Here is a 13,503-nt window from a genome sequence, read left to right as displayed (position 1 = left end):
CAAATCCTTTGTAAATGCTAGAAAAACAACCACGCAGAAATGTTACTCAATTTGTATTACAGTTATTTTATTTGAAAAGAGAGAAATTTATTCATTTTCCATTTTTTTCCTTCTTTCATTCAGATTTTAGCTGGTAAACATATATCCCTTTTTTCCAAAGTTGAGATGGGTATATATATATATATATATATATATATATAGTGTGAAATACACAGCACATCTTTGATGGTATTTGTGCTTTTTCTGAGTATAAAAAAGGACATCAATATTTTTTTGGTTTCTTTGTTTTTCTATTTTATTTCTTAGTGCTTAACATTTTCTCTTTCTCTTTTGTAATTTTATAGTTTTTGTTTTCAAAATTTTTCAATTTTCAATATACGTATATATTAAGTCAAACAGCCTAATTTATGTTTTAATAAAATATTTTCATGTTTATATATTTATATTCATTTCTTACATTATGGAATTTTTATGTTATTTGTGAAATGTCCATATAAGATAATTTATATTTTTTTCTAGATTTTAATCCATTTATTTTCATAACTTCATCGTAGTAATTTTTAATTTTTACTTTTATCAACCCTTCTTTCTGATCCCTTAACATGGAATCCAGGATGTTTTGATCCTTAATAACTGCAATGTACGGGATTAAGGAAGGGATTATAGATTCATATCAGATAATAAACATGGATTAACTCACCCTCATAATCAAGGAAGGAATCGTAGATATTTGGTTTGGACAAAAGTTCGTCTATAGACAAGGAAAAATGTACAAAAATCATAAGATAAAAAAGAATTTATTTTTAAAATGAATGAAAAAAATTTATTTTGCACATTTTAACTTGCTTGCCTATAAGAGAATTTTGATTGTGTGTATTATGCGACACTACTGACAAACACAATGCTGCTATATTTGCCATTTTTAACTTTTTTAACTAAAACTTGTTGTATTTTAACTTTGTTTTTTCACTTTAATGTTTAGTCTGTAGATGTGTAACTCATGCTGACAGTTCTAGACTAAAAACAAAAACTTGAAATTTATTTTCAAAAAGTCTCAATTGACACAAAACTGTCTTAATTAGATTTAAGGATTGAAAGCATCCTAAACAAGCGGAATATTTTCGAAAATATATTTTGTACATTTGACATATTTTCCCACATAAATTCTACCAGATAGTTTTAGGTCAAAATTTAAACAGAAAAATGAACTTTTTCAGTCGGTAAATGTAAATATTTCGATTTTGTCCCATTTTAGAAAATCGGCAAGAAATCTGAACGTGTAAAGCTTGAATAGAAAAATGAGGCTAAGGACTCTTCACAAGTCAGATGTTTTTTATCTTTAAGTCAAGTTTTTGTACCGGTCGCTTGTTATCCAATGAAGGATTGAATCTGACTGAATGAGGAGAGTTCGTTTACCTCTATCCGTACACCATAGTATATTTACAGGGACATTATAGAAATATTCTCTCACAAAATATCCGTCCCGGCTCTGAGATTTAATTATCCAACAGGGGTTTCTGACATGATGAATTACCGGGAAGAGAAACTAAATGTGAAGAAGAATAACCCGGGTTTGAACTGTCACTACTGCGGCTCAAGCGCAAATTAGAAAACAGGTTTTACGCACACAGTGGCCTCTCCGCGCGTAGAGAAAACAGGAGCATGCATGGAAAGTAGAGCAGAGTAAGCGCTTAACCCCCCCTCTCCTCCACCCCCTCCCTCATCCCTTGTAGGGGGTAACGAACCTAAAATTGACCTCACCCAACACCGGCTTTTAATAGGTTTACACATTTTTACAATCTTAACAAGACTGCAATTGTCACTTGACTTGAAAACCAACAATTGTCCGAAAAGAAACGAAATAATTTGTAAATGCCTACAAGATGTCGTGTGAAAGCTTGATCATGCTTTCTCCCGACCCTAAAATGATTTCTACCCTGCCCTGGTGTGAATGCCCTGAATCGAGAGAAAGCAAAGCTTTCCCTCCAACTTCGAAAGAAATCTAGAAACTTTACGTTTTAGGACGCAATTTGTTATTTCCCCCTTTTCCCTGGCACTACACAACTAAAATACACTAGAAAGGGGTCGATGCCTTTTCCATCAAATTACTCCGGGTGAGTGAAAAGGATAATATCCGAGAGAGAGAATTTCTGACAAAATAGCTTTGAGACCAAAAAAGTTTATTTACATATGTTTCCCCTTTTCTTCAGTAGATAAAAACACTTAACATTAAAATAACTTGAGGAGCTTCTGGAAAGAAAGAAAACGAGATGAAAAGGGACGGAGGTTGGGAAATGGAAAAGGGTGAGAAAACATGATATTTAGAACGGAAATGTAAAGGGAAAACAAGTAGAACTTGGGGATGAATAACAATTTTGTAAACAATTTTATAACAATTTTGTAAACAATTTTATAACAATTTTGTAAACAATTTTATAACAATTTTGTAAACAATTTTATAAGAATTTTGCAAAAAGAATTTGTAAACAATTTTGTAAACAAAGGAATTGAGTCCTTGTCACAAACTTTTTTTTTCTAATACCTATATCTTTGCAACCCATGCAATGTCGCAGACCTTAGATATTTCAAACTTAGAATTCTGTTAGACCAAGTAAGCTAAGTTTTAAATAATAAAGGTTTACGCCAAGGTTGGAAGGATTTAGGAACTAGTAAATTCCAGTTTGTGGCAACGACTCAATTGCTTTGTACATAATTTTGTAAACAAATTTGAAATTAAACATCTGACCTAAGAATAGAACACTGTTGGTTCTTGCTGCAGGGTCTGTACTGTATTTTCTGTTGAATAGATCGACGGAAGAAACCCTAAAAATAAAAAAGAAAATTAACTCCATCTTGTCAGAGATAAACAGGGTTTTTACTTCAGACAAATAGACACATTTAAACTCTTTGGAAAATATGGACAGGGAAATAAAGACAAAAATGGGTCAGAAAGAAAGGCAACTGACAGAGAGAAAGGCAGATGGACAGATAGAAAGTCAGATAGACAGAGAGAAAGACAGGTCGATAGAGTGTACTGAAAGTCAAATGAACAGAAAGAAAGGCAGATGGATAGAAATAAAGGTAGGTAGACAGAGAGAAAGGCAGATAAAAAGAGAAAGGCAAGTAGACAAATAGAAAGGTCGATCAGATGGGACAGAGAGAAAGGCAGACGGATAGAGAGAAAGGCAGACGGATAGAGAGAAAGGCAGACGGATAGAGAGAAAGACAGACGAATAGAGAGAAAGGCAGACGGATAGAGAGAAAGACTAGATGGATAGAGAGAAAAATAAAATATTTAAATAAATATGAAGATAGATAGATAGATAGAAAATGAAAGAAGGCCCATCATACATTGCCATGTCAAAGGCCTAGTTATATATTTCTATAAATGTATAGTTACATTTATACACTGTTTTATATAATAATATATATACTTAGTATATATATATATATATAAATATATATATGCTCGGGGCCAGTCACCCTCTGCAAAATCAGGTCATTCAACTTACTCGCACAGACACGTAACTTACACAAACATACACACACCATTCACACAACAAATACCTGACAGACACACACTCCTTTCACACAACACACCCTGACAAAAACACGCGCATAATATATATATTTTTAATTATCAGCCAAGAATTGAAATCTTGAACCTTAGAATATGAACTGCAGTACACATTTTGGAATCAAAGTTTGTCTATACAGCTCGTAGCTTGTACATAATCACTGCATGATAATAAACTGCAGTTTAAAAGTGTAGACAAAGCTAGCTTTTATTCTAAATCTTTTACTGTTTGTAAATACTTATGCATTTATGGAGTGAACATCAAAATCTTGCAAAATCTCTCCAATGACACATAATTTGATTAAACAAGGTAAAGATAAGAATATTCATCGTAAAAATTAGGTTCAAGTAAATATCATTCAGGACGACAAGGAGAAAATAGTGGAGTAGGACGGATCAAAGTAAAAGGAGTAAGGACGGATCAAAGTTAAAGGAGTAAGGACGGATCTAAGTTAAAGGAGTAAGGACGGATCAAAGTTAAAGGAGTAAGGACGGATCAAAGTAGAAGGAGTAAGGACGGACCAAAGTTAAAGTAGTAAGGACGGATAAAAGTTAAAGGAGTAAGGACGGATCAAAGTAGAAGGAGTAAGGACGGACCAAAGTTAAAGTAGTAAGGACGGATAAAAGTTAAAGGAGTAAGGACGGATCAAAGGTATAGGAGTAAGAATAGGTAATAAGATAAGTTACTGGAGGTAAGACGGATCAGGAGATATAGATAGTTACCGGAGAAAGGATGGATCAAAAGATATAGTTAGTTACCAGAGTAAAGACGGATCAAGAGATAACGTTATTAACCACAGCTATGACTGATCAGAAGATATGAATTACCGGAATAAGGACGAATCTGGCAGAAAATAAAGATAGTTTCCAGAGGTGGAAATAGGGGGGTTATTGGTGATATTTCCCCCCCCCCCGAATCCTGGCCGGGGTTACTGCCCCTACAAGTTACAACTCCTCAAAGTTGCCCCCTCCAAAAAAATCATTCCCAACTGATTAGTCTGCTTTTAACACCTTTAGAAAACATGTGCAAAGACGACTATTTTCATGAAAGTTTAAGTTTTTGAGGCATTTAGCAGACAGCCTATTCATTAACTCCGAGACCTGCTCCTTCACTCGTACACAACTGGTTATAATAAATCATATATTATGATAATGATTTATAATATTTTTGTAGGTCAAGTCAACAATTGAACTTATTTGACTTCATTCTTCATAAAAACAACAGAATAAGTATTTAGTAAATTTATTTTGTAGTTTAATTTGGAAGAGGTAATGCACATTATATGTTTGTTTGAATCTGCAGCTAAGATTTTGAATCTGCTGATTTTTATTTTTTTCCCTGGCTTTAAAATTTTATTGTAAAATAAATATTAAAAAAATCGTTGTTTCTGTCCTAGAGAACGCCCCCTCCCCCTCCTATAAATTTTGTATTTTTTAAAAGATTAGATTAACAGAGACAAATTTATTCCAAAGTTTTGCAGAGTAGTTTTTCTAAATATTTAAAAAGTAACATCTTTTTCCTCTTAGAGTAAAATTATTTTATATATTATTTGTTAGTATTTGACATGTATTTAACAGTATTAACAGAGTAAAAATAAATCCATTTTTTTACATATCTTTGTAGTTAATGTAAAATGAATGACTTTAATGAAGGATATAAAGAAAAGGTAAAAGCTGAAAGGTAGGAAATGAAGCCTTTATTTGATAAGAGTTTTTAATGCCAGAAATGAATGGAACATTTAAATCAAACCCATATAAAACCAATATAATTTGATTATGATATTTTTGCAGGGGGGAAGGGAAAAGAAATTCGGCGCGCGAAGCGCGCCAAATTGAAAAAAAATGTACCCCCCTACAGAATCCTTATTTACGCCCCTGATACTTACCGGAGTAATGACGGATCACAAGATGTAGTTAGTTAGCAGAAAAAAACGGATCAAGAGATATTGTTAGTTACCGAAGTAAAGACGGATCAGGAGATATAGATAGTTAGCGGAGTAAGAACGGAAAAAAAGATAGTCACCGGAGTAAGGACAGATCTGGAAAGATAGTTACTGACCGGGTCAGGAGATAAAGAAGTTTTCGGAATAAGGACCGATCAGATGATCTAGTTACCGGAGTAAGGACGGATTACAAGATGCAGTTAGTTACCAGAGTAAAGACGGATCAAGAGATATTGTTAGTTACCAGAGTAAAGACGGATCAAGAGATATTGTTAGTTACCAGAGTAAAAACGGATCAAGAGATATTGTTAGTTACCGAAGTAAGGCCAGATCATGAGATATATATATAGTTAACGGAGTAAGGACGGGTCAGGAGATATAGTTAGTTACCAGAGTAAAAATGGATCAAGAGATATTGTTAGTTACCGAAGTAAGGACAGATCATGAGATATATATAGTTAACGGAGTAAGGAAGGATCAGGAGATAAAATGTTTTTTTTTTGGAATAAAGACCGATCAGATGATCTAGTTACCGGAGTAAGGACGGATTAGAAGATATAGTTAGTCACCAGGGTAAGGATGGATCACAAATTGCTCCAATCGTTGCATTATCCGAGCCGGTACAACATATACTGTGGATGCATTCAGTCATACTGTCCAGTCTGGACTACAAAGGGTAACGTGAACCAAACACTTTTTTGCAACAAATGAAGTCTGGCAAGATCACGGTGATCAGAAGATATTGATAGTTACCGGAGTAAGGACGGATCAGGACAAATCAGGAGATTTAGATAGTTAACGGAGCTAGTAAGCACAGATTATTGGGATATGGTTAAAAAATGTACATGATGAGGTTGATTTTACACCCCTTTTTTGTCACTTTAGGTAACAAAAATATTTCTTCAAATATTTTTTTATGGGGTTTCAAATTGTGCAATTAAGACTGAAGGTTTGAGGAGGAAAAAGAATTGCAAACTGTAAAGGTTTGTTTGTTCTATTTTAAATATATAAAATTTAACCAACTGGCAGAAATCCTACTAATATTATAAGTAAAGTAACAATGCTAGTAATGTTTAAAGTACTGAAATCTAACACCACACTATGTGTGCAGTATATATCCAAATCAGGCCAAATAATATCATGCCTTTATTTATTCTTTTATAACATGGATAACATTGCAATCATTTATGTTTACGAAATGAAAAGGAAATACGCAATATATGTACTAGCATTTATATAAATGCATTTCACATTTTTCTAGTTTTAAAAAGATTTGTGCAGGTTTCTTATCACCAGGAAATTGACAGTAAAAGGAAAAGGCTAAAACTCCTAATATTCATAAAAGAACTCTGAATGTATATTATAAATAACTCAAATTATGAGTGAGAACAAAAAAAAACTGTAAATAAAAACAAAAAAATATATTGTTGTAATCATGAACTCTGATTGGGAGCAAATAATTCTCTCCGATCAAGTGATCAAATATTTGCGACATCAGATTGGAAAGCATTACGGATTAGAAAATTTGAATTTGTGGCAAAGACTTGATTCCTCAAATTAAGATACAATGCTACAAGGTTTAATGGTAGAAAGGAATATTGATAAGATTATCTTTTCTCACAGAAAAGAAAGGAATTCTAGTAAAGTGTGTAAGATAAGAAAGGAATTCTAAATAATGGAAAGGAAGCTTTACTAAAGTTAGAATTGAACGGAACTTTGGTTGGGAAGAGAAATTTTACAAAATTAATAGATTCATAATATTTTAGAGTTGAAAATATAAAAAAAAACATCTGCAATGAAAATAGATCAGCAAGAAAGAGGCCTCTTTTTGAGAATTGCAAAAAACTCCGGTAAGCTTAGAAAAAGACCTCGGATCAAAAAAAATAACTTTGACATGAAATGCATGAAACCCTTATATTAGGAGTACTAATGCGCAATCAGGAAGAAAAAAACTCTCATTTAGAATGATAAGGAATTCTTCTATATTTATGTTGATAGAAAGTAATAAAATACCTGTAATTTGACTAGAATTGTTGCTTATTTTACCAGTTTTACTTTAATTATAACTAGATATATTTCTCTATACTAAATATATATTTGTATTCACATTAACTTAGTTTTAGTTCATCACTTGAGAGTTTTATGTTCTCCTATTTGTGTATTAAACCACATAATCCACTGTATGGCACCCTGTGCCCCCCCCCCCCTGATCAGGGTAGGCTATGCCCCTTTAAGCTTTAAAGAGACCTTATTCAAGGCCCTACTAGCTCTTAGGAAGGACTAGAACACAAGAGAGTCTGACTACTGCTCCGGCATAAGGCCGGAAAAGGGCCCCGAAACAATTCTTTCATTTTCAGATCCTCTGTTCAGAATTCCGGCGTTGGAGATTGCGGGGCTCGATGCAGACAGCTTTAGCACCGAATGACCTAGTTTTAGTTCACTCACCCTCCGATATTTCTCCGCTAGCCTACTCTGTTGCCCGCAGAGCCGATGAAACTGAAAGTTGTCCGTCTCTACCATACATAGGCTATTTGCAATAAAGAAATCGGCTCCACGGTCGATTTTTCAGAGTCAAATTCGGTCAGCCAATCAACAAAATGTCTCTTAACATGCCTGTGTCAATAAAAAGGTGCTCCGCGCCCCCAAATCTAAGAATTGGACTATTTTGCATGTGTATCGAGACTTATATAGAATTAAGGGTATGGAATCAGGGTTTACAACATATTCTAAAATTAAATTCCAGATTAGCAATTAATGCGGAGAATCTATAAAAATAAGTGTATACAGGGTGTCTGGGTATAAAACTATATGTACAGGGAACCCTGTACAAAAGGGACATTGAACTGCGCTCTACTTTTAATCAAACTTTCCACTGAGCCTCCTTCCTTCCTCTTCTTCTATACTTTCCTCGCAAATTTTCTGCACAAATTACTGTGCAAAACTCGGGGGAAATCCAGGTTTAGCTCATGTTGTGATGGTTGCAAATATATATTTATATGAATAGAGGGAGGGGGGATGTAAGAGAAAGGAAGGGGCTGCAATGATTCCGATGCAATCGAAAGTTGTTTTTAATAGAAAGGTGGCAAGGGGGGGAGTTATGAGGGCCTAGATGAGAAGAGATGAGAAGAGATGAGAAGAGATGAGAAGAGATGAGAAGAGATGAGAAGAGATGAGAAGAGATGAGAAGAGATGAGAAGAGATGGGAAGAGATGAGAAGAGATGAGAAGAGAAGAGATGAGATAAAATGAGAAGAGAAGAGATGAGATGAGAAGAGAAGAGATGAGAAGAGATGAGATGAGAAGAGATGAGAAGAGAAGAGATGAGATGAGAAGAGAAGAGATGAGATAAAAAGAGATTAGAAGAGATGAGAAGAGATGAGAAGAGATAAGAAGAGATGAGAAGAGATGGGAAGAGATGAGAAGAGATGAGAAGAGATGAGAAGAGATGAGAAGAGATGAGAAAAAGTTTTATTGTAAATGATAAAGTTTTAAACTTTCATAAAGCAAAATTTTAAATTTTCCATTAATCATATGAACAGTTATTTTTAAATTCGGTCATATCGTGTTTTTTCAACGTTTGAGAGAGAACAGGAAGGATTGCAACTTTAATTTATCATTCTCACGACACAGAAAAAAATTTAGGGTTAAAAATGTTCTAATTACTCCCATAATTTAGATAACTGTTAAATTGTAATGCAGATGTCAGGTTTGTTAACATTCATGTAATTTTGCAATTGTTTAATTAGTTCTAGAATCATCTACATATGGTTTTTTATTTTTAATTATTTAATTAGGGAAAAGGGAAGATTTGAAAAAATTGTACTTTTTTAACTGTACTTAAAATCTAAAAAATATTTTAACAAAGAATAAAGGCCCCAGATTAAATGAAAAACTAAGTCAGGAAAACTAGAATTATTAAAACTATAATTTTATATATTTTTATATTTGCGCCAGTAAGTCTGGTGGTAGTGCACTGATTTTTGAAATCAATATTTGGGACAAATAGAGTCTTACTTTCTTTTTTCCATTCATCCTATTTATCTACTGGAATATATTTCAGATACAGGGATACCCACAAATGATGAGACTACAGAGACGACTGTACGGGATTTAACTGTCCTTCTAGTCATGATTCCCTCTAGCAATAAACTTGTATCAAGAAAAAGGCCTTAATTACCATATTCAAGAAAGAAGAAAAATGTTTACCTCGAAATCACTTTTTTTACAGTATCCCTTGGTGGGTAACCCTGTCCTATATTCTTTTTGACAGCTTTTAAAAGCAAAACAGACAAAAAGCATGCGTAAAAACAAAAAGATAAATTTTTAAAAATTATATTTTAATTTGTTATCTTAATTGCTAACTTTTCCTTTAAAAATTCCTACGTCAATGTAGCATGTGTAAAGAGTACTATAGGCCTATATATTAAGGCCTGGTAAGGACATTCAACTCTCCAGGGATAAATACAAACTTTAAAGGGGTATCAACCTCCCAAAAATAAAACATAGGAGGTGGGATAGAAAAGAGTAATCTTTAAAGAAAATGAGCAAATTCTACGTAAAATTTAGAAGTAGAGTTATCTGAGATTAAAATGATAAACAAGTCAGATCAAATAATTAAAAGATTTTAACTTGATAACATGTAATGATGTATGAACAATATAGAATATAGAACTTATTCCTCTTCGTACTTTCCTCATTCATATACTCCCCTGTACTTTTCAGTTCTATTCCTGCAGTATTTATATTTGAAAATTAAAATATTAAATAAAAATCATCTCAAAATGCGTCTTTATTTGTATATCCTTTCAATATTTAACAGACGTTTCTATTTTCTCTTAAAATTATTTGGTTAACGGATTTTTGCTTGAAGAATATTATCGTCGCATGAAATTCTTACAACTTCCCTCATCGTCGCTGCTGGAAAAAAATCCGAAAATGTCAGCCTTTTAGCCTTTATCTGGGAAAAAATTATGACAATTTCATACTTTTCTTTTGCTTCACAAATGCGTGAGTCACATTTTTAGATAAACTCAATTTAAAATAATCAATTTCAAAATAGAGGAAAGAGGGATAGTTACATCTTTATTACTCAGACAAATGTATCATTGTGAATTGAACTTTAAAAAATTCACTTGAAAATACGTCAGTATTCCCTTTAAAGGGTATTGTTAAGAATCGGACACGCCCCGCTTTAAGAAAGGGTTACTTGAAGTTTCTCAGACAGACCTTTTAAATCAATCTCTTTTCCTTTTTCAAAAATCATACCTCTATTTTCACCGCATAAGTCCATTAGCCCCCCCCCCCCCTTCCCCTTCACCCCCGCCTTCCCCCTTTATACCCGCCTTCCTTCCCATTTCCCTCTCCTCCCTTCCCTCCCATCCACCCTTAACCAGCTTATCTGGAAATATTTCTAGGTCACAAAATGCGTTTTACAATTTACAGTTCATTATGTAAACAACATAAATCATTGACTTTATAAATATACTCTATATACTCTATAGATAGGGAGTCGAAAATAGATAAGGAGTAATAGACTCATAGATATAGAAGAATAGGTCTATTGGTTTATATAAGGAGTAAATAGACTTATATATATAGAAGAATTAGATCTATTGGTTTATAAAAGGAGAAATAGACTCATAGTATAGAAGAATAGGTCTATTGGTTTATATAAGGAGTAATAGACTCATAGATATAGAAGAATAGGTCTATTGGTTTAAATAAGGAGTAATAGTCTCATAGATATAGAAGAATATGTCTATTGGTTTATATGAGCAGTAATAGACTCATAGATATAGAAGAATAGGTCTATTGGTATATGTAAGGAGAAGCATAAATATAGTCCTCGATATGCATACGAATACTTAAAAAATAAATCAAATATTATTTTTTGGCTCAAATCCATCTTTCGTTGAAAAAGTGGATGATTGAACTAAACCGAGATGATGCATGATTGCAAATTTTTCTTCCTAGATTTTTATTTGCGTGCAGAAATAGGGTCATTGAACTCTGCAAATGCAAAAAGTTTAATAAGTTCATTATATTTAAATAGCGGAAAAGGGTGGGCCTACAAGTGCAGTCCTCTCTCTATATGTATATAGTACCTATAACCCATCCCCCTTTCCATCTAATATTCAACCCCCCCCCACACCCTCCTCATAACCCTTCACCTGTATATTCTAAGAAATGTCTAATTTAAGAATCCAAAAAGTTTAAATTTAAGGAACCGGAACAAGCCAGAATATTTAATCATTCTGTCAGAATAATTACATCCGCTCTAACTCAAACCCAGCACGCGAAACTAAAGTAACCTGGACGGAAGATTGAAATCTCAAATGTTTTCAATTATAACTTCAAAAATTCAGGAGCTATTGAGAAGAACAAAAATGCTTTAAATTTCTAATATATAAATAGAAAAATTTATTTTTCATATTTGTGCACAAATTAAATTAGAGGATTAACGAGGTCATAATGTCACACCACTAATGTCGTCTGATTTTTACGTCTAGTTCACAGTGACACCAATCTACAATCTACACACTTTGAAAACTGTTCACCTACTAGTGAGACCGGACAGAAAACTGTTCACCTACTAGTGAGACCGGACAGAAAACTGTTCACCTCCTAGTGAGACCGGACAGAAAACTGTTCACCTACTAGTGAGACCGGACAGAAAACTGTTCACCTACTAGTGAGGCCGGACAGAAAACTGTTCACTTACTAGTGAGGCCAGACAGACTTTGAAAGGCTTCCACGTTTTTTGGTCTGACCTATCCGAAGTTTTTTTTGTTTCACTTGGATACTTCAATATGAAAGAAGATTTTCAGTAATTCAATAATTTAATTGCTGCTCTCCCCCCCATCTTTTTATCTTCAACTTTTGAGTAACCAATTCTTATCTAGTTTTTTTTTATTATAAACGCAATGAGCATATTCTTTTAAAACAAATCATGTAAAAATATGCTTATTTTAACGAAATTAACAATACATTGTGTATAAATATATAGAAAATAAATCAATATATTTTAGGAATAAAGTATGTCAAGCTAATTGATTTTAACCCAGGAGCTCTCTCTACATATATTGTATATAACGAGCACATGCTCTAAAATATCGATTTTAACAGTTTGCATTGTAATATAGATATAGGTAGACAGATAGATTGTAAAATTATATATATTTAGATTAAGATGAATATTTATAAATATCATGCATAAAAGATAGATACAAGATGAATAGATAGATATGGATGGCTTGATAGATGAAAAGATGGATGGATAAATGAAAAGATGGATAGATGTTGAGATTGAATAGATAAAATCTATAATTACAAATAAATAGATATGTTTCAATCGATGAAAGGATTAAACCTTTAATAGATATTATAGACAGATGACAGATGACGTACAGATAGACATTTAGACAGATATATATACTATTGGTTTAGAAAGATATATAGATAAACGATCTGCTTAATAAGATAAGATAAGACCTAAAAAAAGTGAATTGGAACACTATGACCGTTAAAAGAAACAATGTAGCTGCATGTAGAATTTCTTTATTGCATAGTTTAAACCAAAAACGTTGTTTTCAAATTTATTTCCCTTAAGCCCCGTGCAGTGTATAATCAACCGATAGTAAAAAAGTTTAAACATTGGGAGGTAGAAATTTATGGATTTTTTTTATTTCTCTAGGCTGCAACATCTTACAGGGTGGAGGGGGGGGGTAACTAGGACAATTTGAAAAAATGACAAAATTTTGTGTTTGAAGGGGGAGGAAAACGACCGTTGAAAGAAATGAGTGAATCCTGGAGCGGTGGAAGCTGACGCGGGAAATTGACGCATAACGGTAGAACTGACGCATGATACTCTAGCACATGTGACCAGATATGGCGGGAAAACCGGGGTTTAAATCCGCCAAAACTTCAAAAATAGGTTACACTGGTTTTAGTATGCTACTCTCAATCTCAAAGCGCCCGGAGGGTG

The 13,503-nt window shown here is 33.3% G+C and overlaps 1 protein-coding gene and 1 long non-coding RNA gene across 3 annotated transcripts in view; both read right to left on the bottom strand.

The window, feature by feature from the left end:
• Positions 1–933: 933 nt before the first annotated feature.
• LOC111712428 (uncharacterized) lies at positions 934–1,679 on the bottom strand. The gene is made up of 2 exons (XR_002767448.1): positions 1,359–1,679; positions 934–1,017 (listed from the first exon to the last, which is right to left on the bottom strand). It is a non-coding gene; the product is annotated as an uncharacterized LOC111712428 (long non-coding RNA).
• A 930-nt stretch (positions 1,680–2,609) lies between these two features.
• Positions 2,610–13,503, bottom strand: part of LOC111712427 (ecdysone-induced protein 75B) — a 41,962-nt gene continuing 31,068 nt past the window's right edge. Inside the window, exon 4 of one of the 2 annotated variants that reach the window (XM_023487026.1) lies at positions 2,610–2,823. In XM_023487026.1, the coding sequence (XP_023342794.1) occupies positions 2,734–2,823 (90 nt within the window). In that variant the 3' untranslated portion in view covers positions 2,610–2,733. The remainder of the gene's footprint in view (positions 2,824–13,503) is intronic. The other variant, XM_023487027.1, reaches the window with a different exon arrangement.

The sequence above is a fragment of the Eurytemora carolleeae genome, unplaced genomic scaffold (genome assembly GCF_000591075.1).
Source record: "Eurytemora carolleeae unplaced genomic scaffold, Eaff_2.0 scaffold1268, whole genome shotgun sequence".
Taxonomy (NCBI): domain Eukaryota; kingdom Metazoa; phylum Arthropoda; class Copepoda; order Calanoida; family Temoridae; genus Eurytemora; species Eurytemora carolleeae.
This window is presented reverse-complemented; position numbering and strand designations above follow the sequence as displayed.